We start from the raw sequence: 15,243 nt of genomic DNA on the forward strand, positions 1-15,243 counted from the left end.
GCTGCTTGGCTCTCTGTAACTCCCTACAGTCAGCCCCTCCAGCCAGGCAGATTTCTCTTTCTCTCTCTAGTCCTTACTGACTCTCACTGATGATAAACAATAACAAACTAAGCTGCTAAGCACAGAGCTTCAAGAGAGGTCATAAACCCAGTGTACACACTGTCTGACACATACACACGCACACACTTTGTCTGAACTGCCCCATTGGGACTGTAATGCGATCTGGAGTCCCACTGATAAGCAGCCTTCCAGCGGCCAGTCTGAACTGTATCACACTCAAGCAGCATCAGTGGCTGTCTGGTTGCTGGGAGTTCTACTGTACAGAAGGATTGTGGACAGAAGGAAGGGAAAAAATTGGGCCTTGACTATCTAAGTTCCACTCGTCAAAGAAAGATGGACCTGGGTTAGCAGCAACATTCTATTTTCTAAAGTTTGCTAGGTTTTCTAAGCCAGTATCCTAAGCCACCGTTTTTGCCCCTTCCTTCCATTCTGTTGTGCCAGACAGAGATAGTTTGAACCGTAGTAAATGATAAGTTCGCCCAGCCGTTCCCTTCCGCTGCAGAGCCTAATCACAACACAGGTCTGGTCAAAAGTAGTGCACTATATAGGGAATAGGGTGCCATTTGGGACGTTCCCCAGCTCTCCACACATTTAGAAAGGTTATCAGTACTACGTGACCACTGCTCTGAGAATAGTAATGATGTTAGCTAGCAGCATTGATGAAGGTCCCATTATTACAATAACAGTCATTTTGCCTGGGAACATTTTCTCCTGCTCATTCTGATGCATTGAACTCCAGCCAAGACCTGTCAAGGACAAATGGCACTTAGCTGATGATGCCGCTGGCTTCATGGCTCCCCGGAATATTTCACCCTCCACAGGGCGGCCCTGTGCTGTGCTTACTTAGTCTGTGTCCCAAATGGCACCCTATTACATGTATTAAACCTTTTGACCGGAGCCCCATGGGCTATATAGTGCATGGGGCATAGGGTGCCATTTGGGACAGCCTTTCTATACAGTGATCTAACTAAGCTGTGGGATGGAAAAAGGTGCTGATATTGATTCCTGCCATCACAGCAGAGATAGAGAGAGCGTTCCATCAACACACTTTTACGAGTCCGTCTCTCTCTCTCGACTCAACTCCTCCAAGGCCAAGTAGCCGAGTACCAGGACAGGGTACTGGGTGGCTGCTCCGAGATACTCTCTCTTACAGTGGATCTCCATGGGGCTTCTGCTGGGGGAGAATACAACCAAGACAAAATAGTACAGGACAGAGTACGACAGGACCTGGATTATCCACACTTCTCTTGAAGTTTGCACTTGCACACTCCCCATCATGGAAAACTCCCTCCAGCCAATGCTTACACCAATCCAATTATTTTAAATCCTTGATCGGTCCGTTTTCACAAAGTAAGAGTGCTGACCTAGGATCAGCTCAATCTCATTGATTATAATGAATGAACAGGGGTACTTGATCCTTAGCATTCCTACTCTTGATACGTACAGCCCCTAGTCTACTTCCCTGTCCGTCTCTCTTCTTAGAGTTAGTTTATGCCTGTTTCATCTCAGCATGAACTAATAGCTAATCAAGTGAGAGGAGTAAGAGTGCCAGCCCTTCATGGTTTATGAGTATTTCTACAAATGTCTCTCTAATCATCAGGCCAGTGCATCCAGGAGCCTGTATGTGTGTGTGTCTGAACACAGAGTGGAGACTCTCTCTAACAGAGGAGCCCCCCCCATCCCCCAGTCTCACCTAGCTGCTAACACTGTCTGTCTGGCACCACTCCAATCACTCTATGACCAATTACAATCAACCATAAGACCCTGTCCCCGCTGTATCTCCACGCCGCTGATTTAATTTGGGAACCATCACTTCACCCACCTAACAGCACCATTAAATCACCAGGCGTCTAGGCTCACAGTGACAGCAGCCGTCATGGAAGGGGCAATCTGTCTCTCTCTCTGTCTCTCTCTGTCTCTCTCTGTCTGTCTCTCTCTGTCTCTCTCTCTCTCTCTCTGTCTCTCTCTCTCTGTCTCTCTCTGTCTCTGTCTCTCTCTGTCTCTCTCTGTCTCTCTCTGTCTGTCTGTCTCTCTCTGTCTCTCTCTCTCTGTCTCTCTCTCTCTGTCTCTCTCTCTCTGTCTCTCTCTGTCTCTGTCTGTCTCTGTCTGTCTCTCTCTGTCTCTCTCTGTCTCTCTCTGTCTCTCTCTGTCTGTCTCTCTGAGGAGGAGGAGGAGGAGGAGGATTGTTTTTGTTGCCCTAACGTCCGTTCACTACGGACAGCAGCCGTTTACTCATGCATTTGTTTGTTTCCATTGATATGCCAGCGGCGTCCTGTGTGTATGGTGGAGGGGCATCTGGTGAATTCTTAAGGCGTTCCTCATCCTCAGGGGGAGATAAAAAACAACCCTGAGGAAAAAAAACACCCCCTCTGTGGTTTGTCAGTGTTTACAAAGACTGACAGAACTGGCCAAAGTCCCATTGATATGACCAACCCCTTACAACAGTTTACATTTAAGACCCTCAGTCTCTTATGTCTCTCCTCTCAGGCTGTTAGCTAGTGAAACAGCACACAAGATTAGCTTCTGTTTCCTTAACATGGGTATCTCACTTAGTTGACCCTGGTCCTAACCGATACACTCTCATCATTTCTGACTGCATAGCATCCAGTCATAATGTTCTCACAACCATGAACACTATTTTTACAGCAGGTGGTAAATGTGTCATTTGTAGACTCACAGAGAGGAAGCAGGGCCGGGGAATTGATTCAGATGCGATTGGCGTAATCCACTCGATTAGCAGGAAGCCATAATCTTCCTTCCAGGGATCTTTGAGTCACAGAACAATCAGAGGAAATCATTGTCTCAGATCAACATCTCAGATGCGGGAAATGACTTTGTTTGACATGCTACTATTTCCAAACCCATTTATACAAGTAAATCCATTATTAAGTAGGTGTCTGTGTGTCTGTGTATGTGGTTGGTGTCACCACATGAAAGGATCCCGGTTCTCCGTTTGTCGATTCCGTTTCTTAGCTGCTCTCCCCCGTATTCAAACCTCATCTTGGAGCTAGTATTGCCAGCCTGTCAAGCAGCTCTTCTCATCTCTTCCTGGTTCATGGCCAGGTGTTTATCTCTCTGTCACCACATTGTGATGTGGGATAGATCGTGCCTGACAGTCAGAGATGCTGTGTGGTGCTAGCTGACAGGATAGGAAAGCAAGAGGCTGTCTGGTGGCAGGTCTCAACACATTATCAACCAAAGAGAAGGAAGGTGACGGATGGGGCTTTGCTCTGCTCTGTATTGTCTCAGACACAGACATATGTAATCCTGTCACGCACACGGGTTAGATAGTTTTCTTGCCCCAGAGATTACCCTTCGTTCATCGCCAAATGTAAAAGTTTTGAGTTAAACGTTTGTCATGATGACTCATAATGGACTTAAATGGGACTTTACTAGGCAGTGATAGTGTAGGACTTTACTAGGCAGTGATAGTGTAGGACTTTACTAGGCATTGATAGTGTAGGACTCTGGCGTGTCTGTAGGCCGGTTGTGATAATGCAGGACTTTCCTAAATTGTAATACTGTAGGACTTCTCTAGGCAGTGATACTGTAGGACTTCTCTAGGCAGTGATACTGTAGGACTTCTCTAGGCAGTGATACTGTAGGACTTTACTAGGCAGTGATACTGGAGGACTTCTCTAGGCAGTGATACTGGAGGACTTCTCTAGGCAGTGATACTGTAGGACTTTACTAGGCAGTGATACTGTAGGACTTTACTAGGCAGTGATACTGTAGGACTTTACTAGGCAGTGATACTGTAGGACTTCTCTAGGCAGTGATACTGTAGGACTTCTCTAGGCAGTGATACTGTAGGACTTTACTAGGCTGTGATACTGGAGGACTTTACTAGGCAGTGATACTGTAGGACTTTACTAGGCAGTGATACTGTAGGACTTTACTAGGCAGTGATACTGTAGGACTTTACTAGGCTGTGATACTGGAGGACTTTACTAGGCAGTGATACTGTAGGACTTTACTAGGCTGTGATACAGTAGGACTTTACTAGGCTGTGATACTGGAGGACTTTACTAGGCAGTGATACTGTAGGACTTTACTAGGCTGTGATACTGTAGGACTTTACTAGGCTGTGATACTGGAGGACTTTACTAGGCTGTGATACTGTAGGACTTTACTAGGCAGTGATAGTGTAGGACTTTACTAGGCAGTGATACTGTAGGACTTTACTAGGCTGTGATACTGGAGGACTTTACTAGGCAGTGATACTGGAGGACTTTACTAGGCTGTGATACTGGAGGACTTTACTAGGCAGTGATACTGTAGGACTTTACTAGGCTGTGATACTGGAGGACTTTACTAGGCAGTGATACTGTAGGACTTTACTAGGCAGTGATACTGGAGGACTTCTCTAGGCAGTGATACTGTAGGACTTCTCTAGGCAGTGATACTGTAGGACTTTACTAGGCAGTGATACTGGAGGACTTGCTGCTAAAACGTTTCTCTCTCTCTTGCCCTCCAGTAATTTCCGGTTCCTGATGATAGCGTTGGCCTACGCGGTGCCTACAGGAGTAATGGCAGGCTGGTCAGGAGTTCTGGACATGATCCTCACCCCTGCCAGAGTAAGCCAGGTGAGGAACACACCTGTCCCAACACCCACAACATGTCTGCTGGGTTTAGAACATACCAAAGATACAGATTGGCTTCAAAGTTGAGAAGTGTTTTCTGAACTAGCGTATCATTACTCACTTTATTCACTCTAAATGTACTACAGTAATAGTAGTTCTGGAAGACAATTTAGACATTTTCAAACTGGCCATTTATTACAATAGAGCATTTACAGCATTTTCTGCCAATTTCACACAAATGACCTGCGCTGGTACGCACCCACAATAAAAAAGGCGTGTTTCAATAGCTATCTGAACTCTGTGTTGGTGCTCACCTTATGAAGCACTGAAACAGGCCCGCCAGCCTGCCTGAAAACCTCCTCTTATTCTAACTGGGCCTGTGATGTGGCTAATTGTCTGAGGCAAACACACAGAGTTGGATTTCCCTGGCTGAAATTAATGTTTACTTTTGAAATGGCACCCTATTCCCTATATATTGCATTACTTTTGACCAGAACCCTGTAGTGCAGAATGTAATTGCCCAGGCTAAAATGGATGTTGACTCATAGTTAACCCCAGTGGACAGAGCCACAGCAACACAATGTGAAATCTTCTTCACAAAGTCGACTTTACTTTCCCATCCTGGACTCATTAAAAATAAGCAGGCCCTTGTGAATAACACTTTGAAATAAAAAATGATCCTCCACATGGGGCTTGTTTGGTTGGGCCGTCCTCCTCTTTTCTCTGTCCACTTCCTCCCTCCAAGTGGTTTCACCTTTTAAGGGTCTAATCAAACATACATGGAATCGACAGAACTTTATTTGCATGCTGGAAAATGTGGAGCACGTCAAGATAGCCAGGCACTTAACACTTGAGATTCTTATCTTAATGAGACCGGCATCGTCTCAGACCCTTCAACCATCCTGGATTAGCATCAGAGATTTCAGGATGAGAGAGAAAGAGAGAAGAGATGTTGGGATGCAGACCAGAGCACCCTCTACTTCCAACAAGATAGTAGTGGCTCAAAGGAGACAAAAGAGTCTTCTTTTCAAGGTTATCATCAGACAGGTACTTGAGAAAAAATTACAGAGCTGTGGGATCACACACACACACGTGTACACACACACGCGCGTGCGTACACACACACACACACACACACGTACACACACACACACACACACACACGGCCTTGTTGTATTCACCTCGCTATCTTTCCTTTCTGTCAGAACCTACAGGCAGTATCCTCAATGTATACTCTTTATGTCTAATGGTTTCATTTGTCGTGGAAAGGAAACCATAAGGAACTATTCTCACTTATCTCCCTATCGAAAGACGGTGTCATAAAGATGTTGGCGTTGCTGAACTCTAAACAGTTTCCCCAGGCTCAAAACATATAAACACACTGAGTCGTTAAAATGCATCACAATGAGAGCATTCACTCCTCAGAAGGTGAAGGAGTGTTAGTTTGACTTGAACAACCATCACTAGCCTTGCACCTTGAGACTAATGTCCCATGTATGTAGAGTCATTATAAAACAGGTTGTTTGCATCCTGGACGCTAATTGGTTGATTTGAGGGACAACAACTTCCACAAAATACCATGATGTATTCATCTCCCTCGGGAAAAAATGCCTACACAATATCTTTCCATGCTGCTATTTGGTTTGCAACAGTTGGGGGTTATAAACCTACCGGTCTGCCTCTACAACCTGTGCAACAATGTACCATTTTACAAATGCGATCTCTCCTGTGCAAGCTAGCCCAAGTATCAATGAGAAACTAATAATTCACCATGGAAACCGTAAACACTCAGAATTCCATTCATTCATTAACCAGCTTATGTAGGCCTATTGGATATTTATTAAATCATTAATTATTGAACTTGTTGTCTCTCAATCATTGAATCTCAGCTAGGTACATGCCACTAATTTGTTTAACATAGCAAAATCGAATGAATAGAACGATTAGAATGAACGACTGGGTCAAAACATGAGAAAATATCTAACGATCAGCCCACTTGGGTAGCAACTTCAGAATGCAAAAGTTATCTGATGCGGGCCTGGAAGCAAGGAAAATAATGGGTGTGAGTGGCAATCGGTGTGAGAGCTCACTCAATAGTTATTGGCAGAAAACACTGCAGTGCCATTTTAGCTGCCAATGATGTGAGTGGGACGTCCCATTCTCTGCCAAAGAAGAGGCAAGCACCCGCTGTCAGCAACCAGCGCCAGGACCATGGACAGTTCTCCCACACGTGCCATCAATGGAAACATTACTATTAACATCACCAACAAGCTTAGTTAGCTCGGACTCGCTCACTATAATAGTTGTTACCTATGTATGCCTATTGGATATTATTTTTTATCATTCATTATTGAACTTGTCTCTTATCATTGAATCTCAGCTAGCTAGCTACATACCACTGATTTGTTTAGCATACTAACATCGAATGAACAGAACAATTAGAATGAATGACTGGGTCAAAACATAAGAAAATAACTAAAGTGACCAGCCCGCTTGGGTAGCAACTTCAGAATGCAGTAATAGGTATATTCGGATGAGCTATGTGGAGAATAAAGTATATACATATACAGTGAGTTAACAGCAGTATAGAAACAGAATATAAGGTGACCAGTGTTCAATTAAGCAATAATGCCTGAGAACCCAGGAATTATCGTGTGATAACTCCTTCCAAGGAGTATCCTGGCCCGAGGTGGGAACCGCCCTTATCGGGAGTTATCGAATTATAATTCCTGGGTATGTACAGTCGTGGCCAAAAGTTTTGAGAATGACACAAATATACATTTTTACAAAGTCTGCTGCCTCAGTGTGTATGATGGCAATTTGCATATACTCCAGAATGTTATGAAGAGTGATCAGATGAATTGCAATTAATTGCAAAGTTCGTCTTTGCCATGCAAATGAACTGAATCCCCCATAAATATTTCCACTGCATTTCAGCCCTGTCACAAAAGGACCAGCTGACATCATGCCAGTGATTCTCTCGTTAACACAGGTGTGAGTGTTGATGAGGACAAGGCTGGAGATCACTCTGTCATGCTGATTGAGTTTGAATAACAGACTGGAAGCGTCAAAAGGAGGGTGGTGCTTGGAATCATTGTTCTTCCTCTGTCAACCATGGTTACCTGCAAGGAAACATGTGCTGTAATCATTGCTTTGTACAAAAAAGGGCTTCACAGGCAAGGATATTGCTGCCAGTAAGATTGCACCTAAATCAACCATTTATCGGATCATCAAGAACTTCAAGGAGAGCGGTTCAATTGTTGTGAAGAAGGCTTCAGGGCGCCCAACAAAGTCCAGCAAGCGCCAGGACAATCTCCTAAAGTTGATTCAGCTGCGGGATCGGGGCACCACCAGTACAGAGCTTGCTCAGGAATGGCAGCAGGCAGGTGTGAGTGCATCTGCACGCACAGTGAGGCAAAGACTTTTGGAGGATGGCCTGGTGTCAAGAAGGGCAGCAAAGAAGCCACTTCTCTCCAGAAAAATATCAAGGACAGACTGATATTCTGCAAAAGGTACAGGGATTGGACTGCTAGAGACTGGGTAAAGGCATTTTCTCTGAATCCCCTTTCCGATTGTTTGGGGCATCCGGAAAAAAGCTTGTCCGGAGAAGACAAGGTGAGGGCTACCATCAGTCCTGTGTCATGCCAACAGTAAAGCATCCTGAGACCATTCATGTGTGGGGTTGCTTGTTCAGCCAAGGGAGAGGGCTCACTCACAATTTTGCCTAAGAACACAGCCATGAATAAAGAATGGTACCAACACATCCTCCGAGAGCAACTTCTCCCTACCATCCAGGAACAGTTTGGTGATGAACAATGCCTTTTCCAGCATGACGGAGCACCTTGCCATAAGGCAAAAGTGATAACTAAGTGGCTTGGGGAACAAAACATCGATATTTTGGGTCCATGGCCAGAAAACTCCCCAGACCTTAATCCCATTGAGAATTTGTGGTCAATCCTCAAGAGGTGGGTGGACAAACAAAAACCCACAAATTCTGACAAACTCCAAGCATTGATTATGCAAGAATGGGCTGCCATCAGTCAGGATGTGGCCCAGAAGTTAATTGACAGCATGCCAGGGTGGATTGCAGAGGTCTTGAAAAAGAAGGGTCAACACTGCAAATATTGACTCTGCATCAACTTCATGTAATTGTCAATAAAAGCCTTTTACACTTATGAAATGCTTGTAATTATACTTCAGTATTCCATAGTAACATCTGACAAAAATATCTAAAAACACTGAGACAGCAGACTTTGTGAAAATGTATATTTGTGTCATTCTCAAAACTTTTGGCCACGACTGTATACACTATTCTCCACATAGTTCATCCTAATAAACCTACTACTGTACATACCATTTTCCTTCCAAATGATATATGGTCTATATACAGCACATATTTATATTCTGTATTCTGACACAGGCTCACTCTAATACAGGGGTGGGCAAACCTTTTGGCTCGAGGGCCATATCAGGATTTTGAAATTCAACAGAGGGACGCATTTTTTGGGGGGACCAATTCTTTGTTCAAATCAATTTGCGGGGGCTGCACGAGTGGCACTTGAGGCGTCACTACAGACCCGGGTTCGATCCCACGTTGTGTCACAGCTGGCCGTGACTGGGAGACCCATGAGGCGGTGCACAATTGGCCCAGCGTCGTCCGGGTTAGGAGAGGGTTTGGCAAGCCGAGATTTCCTTGTCCCGCGCTCTAGCGACTCCTATGCGGGCCGGGCGCATGCATGTGAACACGGTCGCCAGGTGTACGGCGTTCCCTCCGACACATTGGTGCAGCTGGCTTCCGGGTTTAGCGGGCATTGTGTCAAGAAGCAGTGCAGCTTGGCTGGGTCATGTTTCGGACTTTAAGGATGTGTTATGTTTGCTCTTGATTTCAAAGTTTCAAACATCATACACTACTGTAACTTTCTATGCAGCTTGGGAGCTCTAAACCTCAGACACTACGGTAACTTTCGATACGCTACAACCTGCAAGGTGCACATCAGTCTTGGATCCAACGAACCATGACCTTATTCTGATAAGACGCTATCAGGAGATTCATTGAAAGGAATACAGTGAGGGTAGATATGAGGTGTGAAATGACAGCTCTATAGCTGTGACTGTCTGACACACATACTAAACCTATTTAGGTCAGGGATCAAGAGGAAAACAGTGCAAGCAAAGTGAGTGATGCGGTACACAGACACACACGCACACACCCTCTATCCCTCCTATGGATGGTTCATTTGCCAGTCTTCTCTACGCTACACGCTGTGTGGTCCCACTGTCATCCCAGACAGAGCTCTCGTTCTCTCTCTCTGCAGCGAGGTGATCAATATAGAGGTGCTGCTTTAGCCCCTCGTCCCCCTTCACTGCCTCCCAATCACCTCTCAGCTGCTCTCCACTTCTCCAATGAAATGCCACTTGGCAATGTTAGTGCTGCCGTGTCACTCCAGCCACTGCAGGGGCTGTGCTGTTCTCTGCTGTTCTCATTAACAGGCTCTGTTCTGCAGATATCAAATGCTGTTTTCAATCTGCCGCCAGGTGTGTCTGTAGACAAAGCAGTCAGACTTTATTTTTCTTTCTTTCCCTGATAAGGTGACCACTTTGTTTTTCTTCCTCTGTTTTTGCATCATCCTGTCTTTCCCAGAACACCCACTCCCATTGACCCACTACCCCGTTGTTTGCATCCCAAATGGCACCCTATTCCCTATACTGTGCACTACATTTGGCCAGGGCCCATAGTGCACTACTTTTGACTAAAGCCCTATGCAGGGGGTATGGTGCCATTTATATGGACAGGGAATTGATCCTATAAATAAGACATTTTTGCACAGAGACAAGTATGGCTTGGTGCAGCAGCTGCTGATCTATCATGGGCAAATAGTATGTTGGGGAGGGTGGAGGTGGATGGGGCTGGGGAGGGTGGAGGTGGATGGGGGTGGAGGTGGAGGGGGGTGGAGGTGGATGGGGATGGGGAGGGTGGAGGCGGATGGGGCTGGGGAGGGTGGAGGCGGATGGGGCTGGGGAGGGTGGAGGTGGATGGGGTTGGGGAGGGTTGAGGTGGATGGGGACAGGTTGAAGGGGGCTGGGGTTGAGGTGGATGGGGACAGGTTGAGGGGGATGGGGCTGAGGACAGGTTGAGGGGGATGGGGCTGAGGACAGGTTGAGGTGGATGGGGCTGAGGACAGGTTGAGGTGGATGGGGCTGAGGACAGGTTGAGATGGATGGGGCTGAGGACAGGTTGAGGGGGATGGGGCTGAGGACAGGTTGAGGGGGATGGGGCTGAGGACAGGTTGAGGTGGATGGGGCTGAGGACAGGTTGAGGTGGATGGGGCTGAGGACAGCTTGAGGGGGATGGGGCAAAGGACAGGTTGAGGTGGATGGGGCTGAGGACAGGTTGAGGTGGGTGGAGCTGGGGACAGGTTACTCGGGGACAGGTTGAGGGGGATCGGGACAGGTTGGGGGGGACAGGTTTAGGGGGATGGGGCTGGGAACAGGTTGAGGTGGGTGGAGCTGGGGACAGGTTGAGGTGGATGGGGCAGAGGACAGGTTGAGGTGGATAGGGCAGAGGACAGGTTGAGGGGGATGGGGCAGAGGACAGGTTGAGGTGGATAGGGCAGAGGACAGGTTGGGGTGGATGGGGCAGAGGACAGGTTGAGGTTGAGGGGGATGGAGCTGGGGACAGGTTGAGGGGGATTGGGACAGGTTGATGGGGATTGGGACATGTTGAGGGGGATTTGGACAGGTTAGGGGGATTGGGACAGGTTAACGGGGGATTGGGACATGTTGATGGGGATTTGGACAGGTTGGGGGGATTGGGACAGGTTAACGGGGGATTGGGACATGTTGAGGGGGATTAGAACAGGTTGGGGGGGATGGGGCTAGGTTGAGGGGGATGGGGATGGGGCTGGGGACAGGTTGAAGGGGATGGGGACAGGGACAGGTTGAGGGGGATGGGGACAGGTTGAAGAGGATGGGAACAGGTTGAGGGGTTTGGGCTGGGAAGAGGACCTTGCAGCAGCAGCTAGGGGCTGGGGATAAGGATAGGGGGACTGGAGATGGGTGAAGGGGTTTGGGATGGTGGGTGGGACTGGGCAAGTGGCTGTAGCTGAAACTTAGTACTGGGTGGAGTGCAGGGACCCTCCCTCCCTTCATACACCCAGCCCAGTTCTGGACCAGACAGTGTCCTGAAGCACGTAGCTAAGTGTCTCTGTGTCGCTGTACGCAATTAGCATCGCTTTAATTAAGAACAAGGTCCCACCCTGCGTTAATCACTCATATCTAATTGGTCCGTTAATGGAGGGTGGCCATTAAGTCATTACGCAGAAAAAAACCTCTGAAGGTTGATACTTCACCTGAGAACACAGCGGCATCAGCTTTCTGATTACAGAGAATCTTTCTGCACTGGCAAAGTCACTGTTGTGAACTCCTGGTACTTTTCCTGGGCTACAAAATGGAAAATAAAGTTGCAGATAAAGTTTGGAATGACACAATTTCATATGTACAGAATCTGAAGACCTGTATCACTATACTGAGAGCTTTGCCGTTTGTAAAAGGATATATTTGGGTGTTTTTGTTTTTCGGGGCCCCCATACTACACAACGGGGATAAAGAAGTGATTTGCTGTTTGGGGTAAGTTTATCAAAAACATGGAAAATCACAAAAAAGGTTTCTAGACATTTCTATGACATGTCATTTACATAAAGCGAGGTTTGGTTGTAAAAAATAAAATGTCTCCTTTAATTCTGCTGCCTCCAAACAGACAGTGTAGTGTAACCGCTGGGCATTTCGGAGTAGGAGTGCTAATCAAGGATCAGTTTTCCCTTTTAAATACTAATGTATAATAGATCAAAACTCCTACTCTTAGATGCTTTATGAATATGGGTCCAGTCCGGATGGTGGTTGGTTATGCTTCCAGACAGACAAACAGTGTCTGTAACTTCCATTGGGTCTTTTGATGCTGTCTGTAGTTACCTGTGAATGAATTCGCATTGCAATGCCATCATGTTGTGCTAAACCCACAGTGTCATGAGAACTGTCTTAAAAGAATGAGAAACAAGAGAGAATAACAGAAAAACAAATAAGTGAATGTGCCAGGAACCTGAAGCCTTGGCTTCCACAGTGTACAAAACGTCGGCATGGCAACGGCAACCATTTCCTGGTTATTGACATGATTAAGCTGAGTACGGCACAAATCAGGTCTGTACAGGTGCAGCTAGCACTCAGCATATTTCAGTTAATTAACCACACACACACACACACACACACACACACACACACACACACACACACACACACACACACACACAAAACGCAATGATTTCTTCTTTGACACTCAAATAGCTTACAGAATGATTTGCGTTCACGTTAATGCTCACATCCATTTGAGAACTTGATCTCAAGAACCTTTGTACTTTTGCTAGAAACGTTTAGAAATGGCCTCTAGACCTCTTCTGTACATTCTGGTCTCGTCTATTTGACTCTCACATCTGGTCATCTCTATGTTGCTCCTCTTTTTTCCACCTGAGTTATAGCTTCAGGTAGATTGATGTGAACCGCAGCACACTTTCATTGGCGGTCTTCGGCTTGGAAGTCAGACACTGATTTGAAGCCTACTTTATTTACCTGCTACCTACCGGAGACGTGGTGGGTGTGTGTGTGTGAGTGTGAGCACATATGGATGACTCATTGGCCTCCATCTGTGATGCAGTCAGCCTCTCATACTGATACTGCAGCAGTAGGCCCTGGGTCTAGTTCAGGGGAGAACACCGTAGCAAAACATTTTGCAACGCAAAGCTTACATATCTCTTCGTATTGGACAAGTTGAGGTAGTGTCTCTCTGTTTTCTCCCTACTGAACACGACCATGCTCATGATGTCTGTCCTCTCTTCTCCGTCTCTATCTGTCAGAGCAGGCATTTGTCTGTGATGAAACATCATGCTGACATCACCAGCTGTTTCCATTGACTCCGATTCCACTTTCAGAATACAGGGCTTCAATTTACCCTGGGCTTGATTGACAGGTTTCCCCGGTCTTCAGACACTCTGAGCCTGCTGTCTGTCTACCTTAGGTCCTCTGAGCCGTGTATGGAATATTGAACATGGAATAATAACGGAATCTCTCTCTCTCTCTCCTCTAATTCTTTCTTCCCTCTCTCTCGCTCTCTTTCTCTTTCTCTCTCGATTTCAATCTCTCTCTATTGTCTTCAGGGACCATTGTGCTCTGTTGATTTTTAAAATTGCATTTAACCTTTTATTTAACTAGGCAAGTCAGTTAAGAACACATTCTTATTTACAATGACGGCCTACCAAAAGGAAAAATGCCTCCTGCTGGGACGGGGGCTGGGATGAAAAATACAATACAAAATAAAATAAAAATCTAGGAGAAAACACACCATGACAAGAGAGACAACACTACATAAAGAGAGACCTAAGACAAAAACATAAGGCAGAAACACATGACAACACAGCATGGTAGCAACACAACATGGCAGCAGCACGACATGGTAGCGGCACAAAACATGGTACAAACATTGGGCACAGACAACAGCACAAAGGGCAAGAAGGTAGAGACAACAATACATCACGCAAAGCAGCCACAACTGTCAGTAAGAATGTCCATGATTGAGTCTTTGAATGAAGAGATTGAGATAAAACCGTCCAGTTTGAGTGTTTGTTGCAGCTCGTTCCAGTCGCTAGCTGCAGCGAACTGAAAAGACGAGCGACCCAGGGATGTGTGTGCTTTGGGGACCTTTAACAGAATGTGTCTGGCAGAATGGGTGTTGTATGTGGAGGGCTGCAGTAGATAGGGCTGCACTAGATATTTCAGATAGGAGGGAGTGAGGGCTAAGAGAGTTTTATAAATAAGCATCAACCAGTGGGTCTTCCGATGGGTATACAGAGATGACCAGTTTACAGAGGAGTATAGAGTGCAGTGATGTGTCCTATAAGGAGCATTGGTGGGAAATCTGATGGCCGACTGGTAAAGAACATCTAGCCGCTCGAGAGCACCTTTACCTGCCGATCTATAGATTACGTCCACGTAATCTAGCACGGGTAGGATGGTCATCTGAATCAGGGTTAGTTTGGCAGCTGGGGTGAAAGAGGAGCGATTATGATAGAAACCAAGTCTAGATTTAACTTTATCCTGCAGCTTTGATATGTGCTGAGAGAAGGACAGTGTACCTTCTAGCCATACTCCCAAGTACTTGTATGAGGGGACTACCTCAAGCTCTAAACCCTCAGAGGTAGTAATCACACCTGTGGGGAGCATTCTTCTTACCAAACCACATGACCTTTGTTTTGGAGGTGTTGAGGGGGATCTGGAGTTGTCCCTCCAAACGGGTGTTTTTCTTACAGGCTGGTACACATGAGCGTCATGGTGCATGACGTCTGAGGGTTGAAAGTGGATGTGCTGTAGGCATCTTCACCCAATAAAAAGGATTTTAAAAAATTCAAATTCTCCCCCTCTCTCTCTACAGGTGGATGCTGGCTGGATTGGGTTCTGGTCCGTTGTGGGCGGCTGTGTATTTGGAGTGGCCATGGCCAGGTAAGCAACAGAAACAGCAGATCATTTCCATGTGGTTTAACATTGTACCGTGACATTA

At 46.3% G+C, this 15,243-nt stretch overlaps 1 protein-coding gene across 1 annotated transcript in view; it reads left to right on the forward strand.

Moving 5' to 3' along the window:
* slc49a4 (solute carrier family 49 member 4) overlaps positions 1-15,243 on the forward strand; it is a 72,505-nt gene that overhangs the window by 27,045 nt on the left and 30,217 nt on the right. Inside the window, exons 5-6 of the mRNA XM_014165388.3 lie at positions 4,538-4,646; positions 15,118-15,185. Of these exons, the coding sequence (XP_014020863.1) occupies positions 4,538-4,646; positions 15,118-15,185 (177 nt within the window). The remainder of the gene's footprint in view (positions 1-4,537; positions 4,647-15,117; positions 15,186-15,243) is intronic.

This window comes from Salmo salar, chromosome 21, assembly GCF_965601325.2.
Source record: "Salmo salar chromosome 21, fSalSal1, whole genome shotgun sequence".
Lineage (NCBI taxonomy): Eukaryota > Metazoa > Chordata > Actinopteri > Salmoniformes > Salmonidae > Salmo > Salmo salar.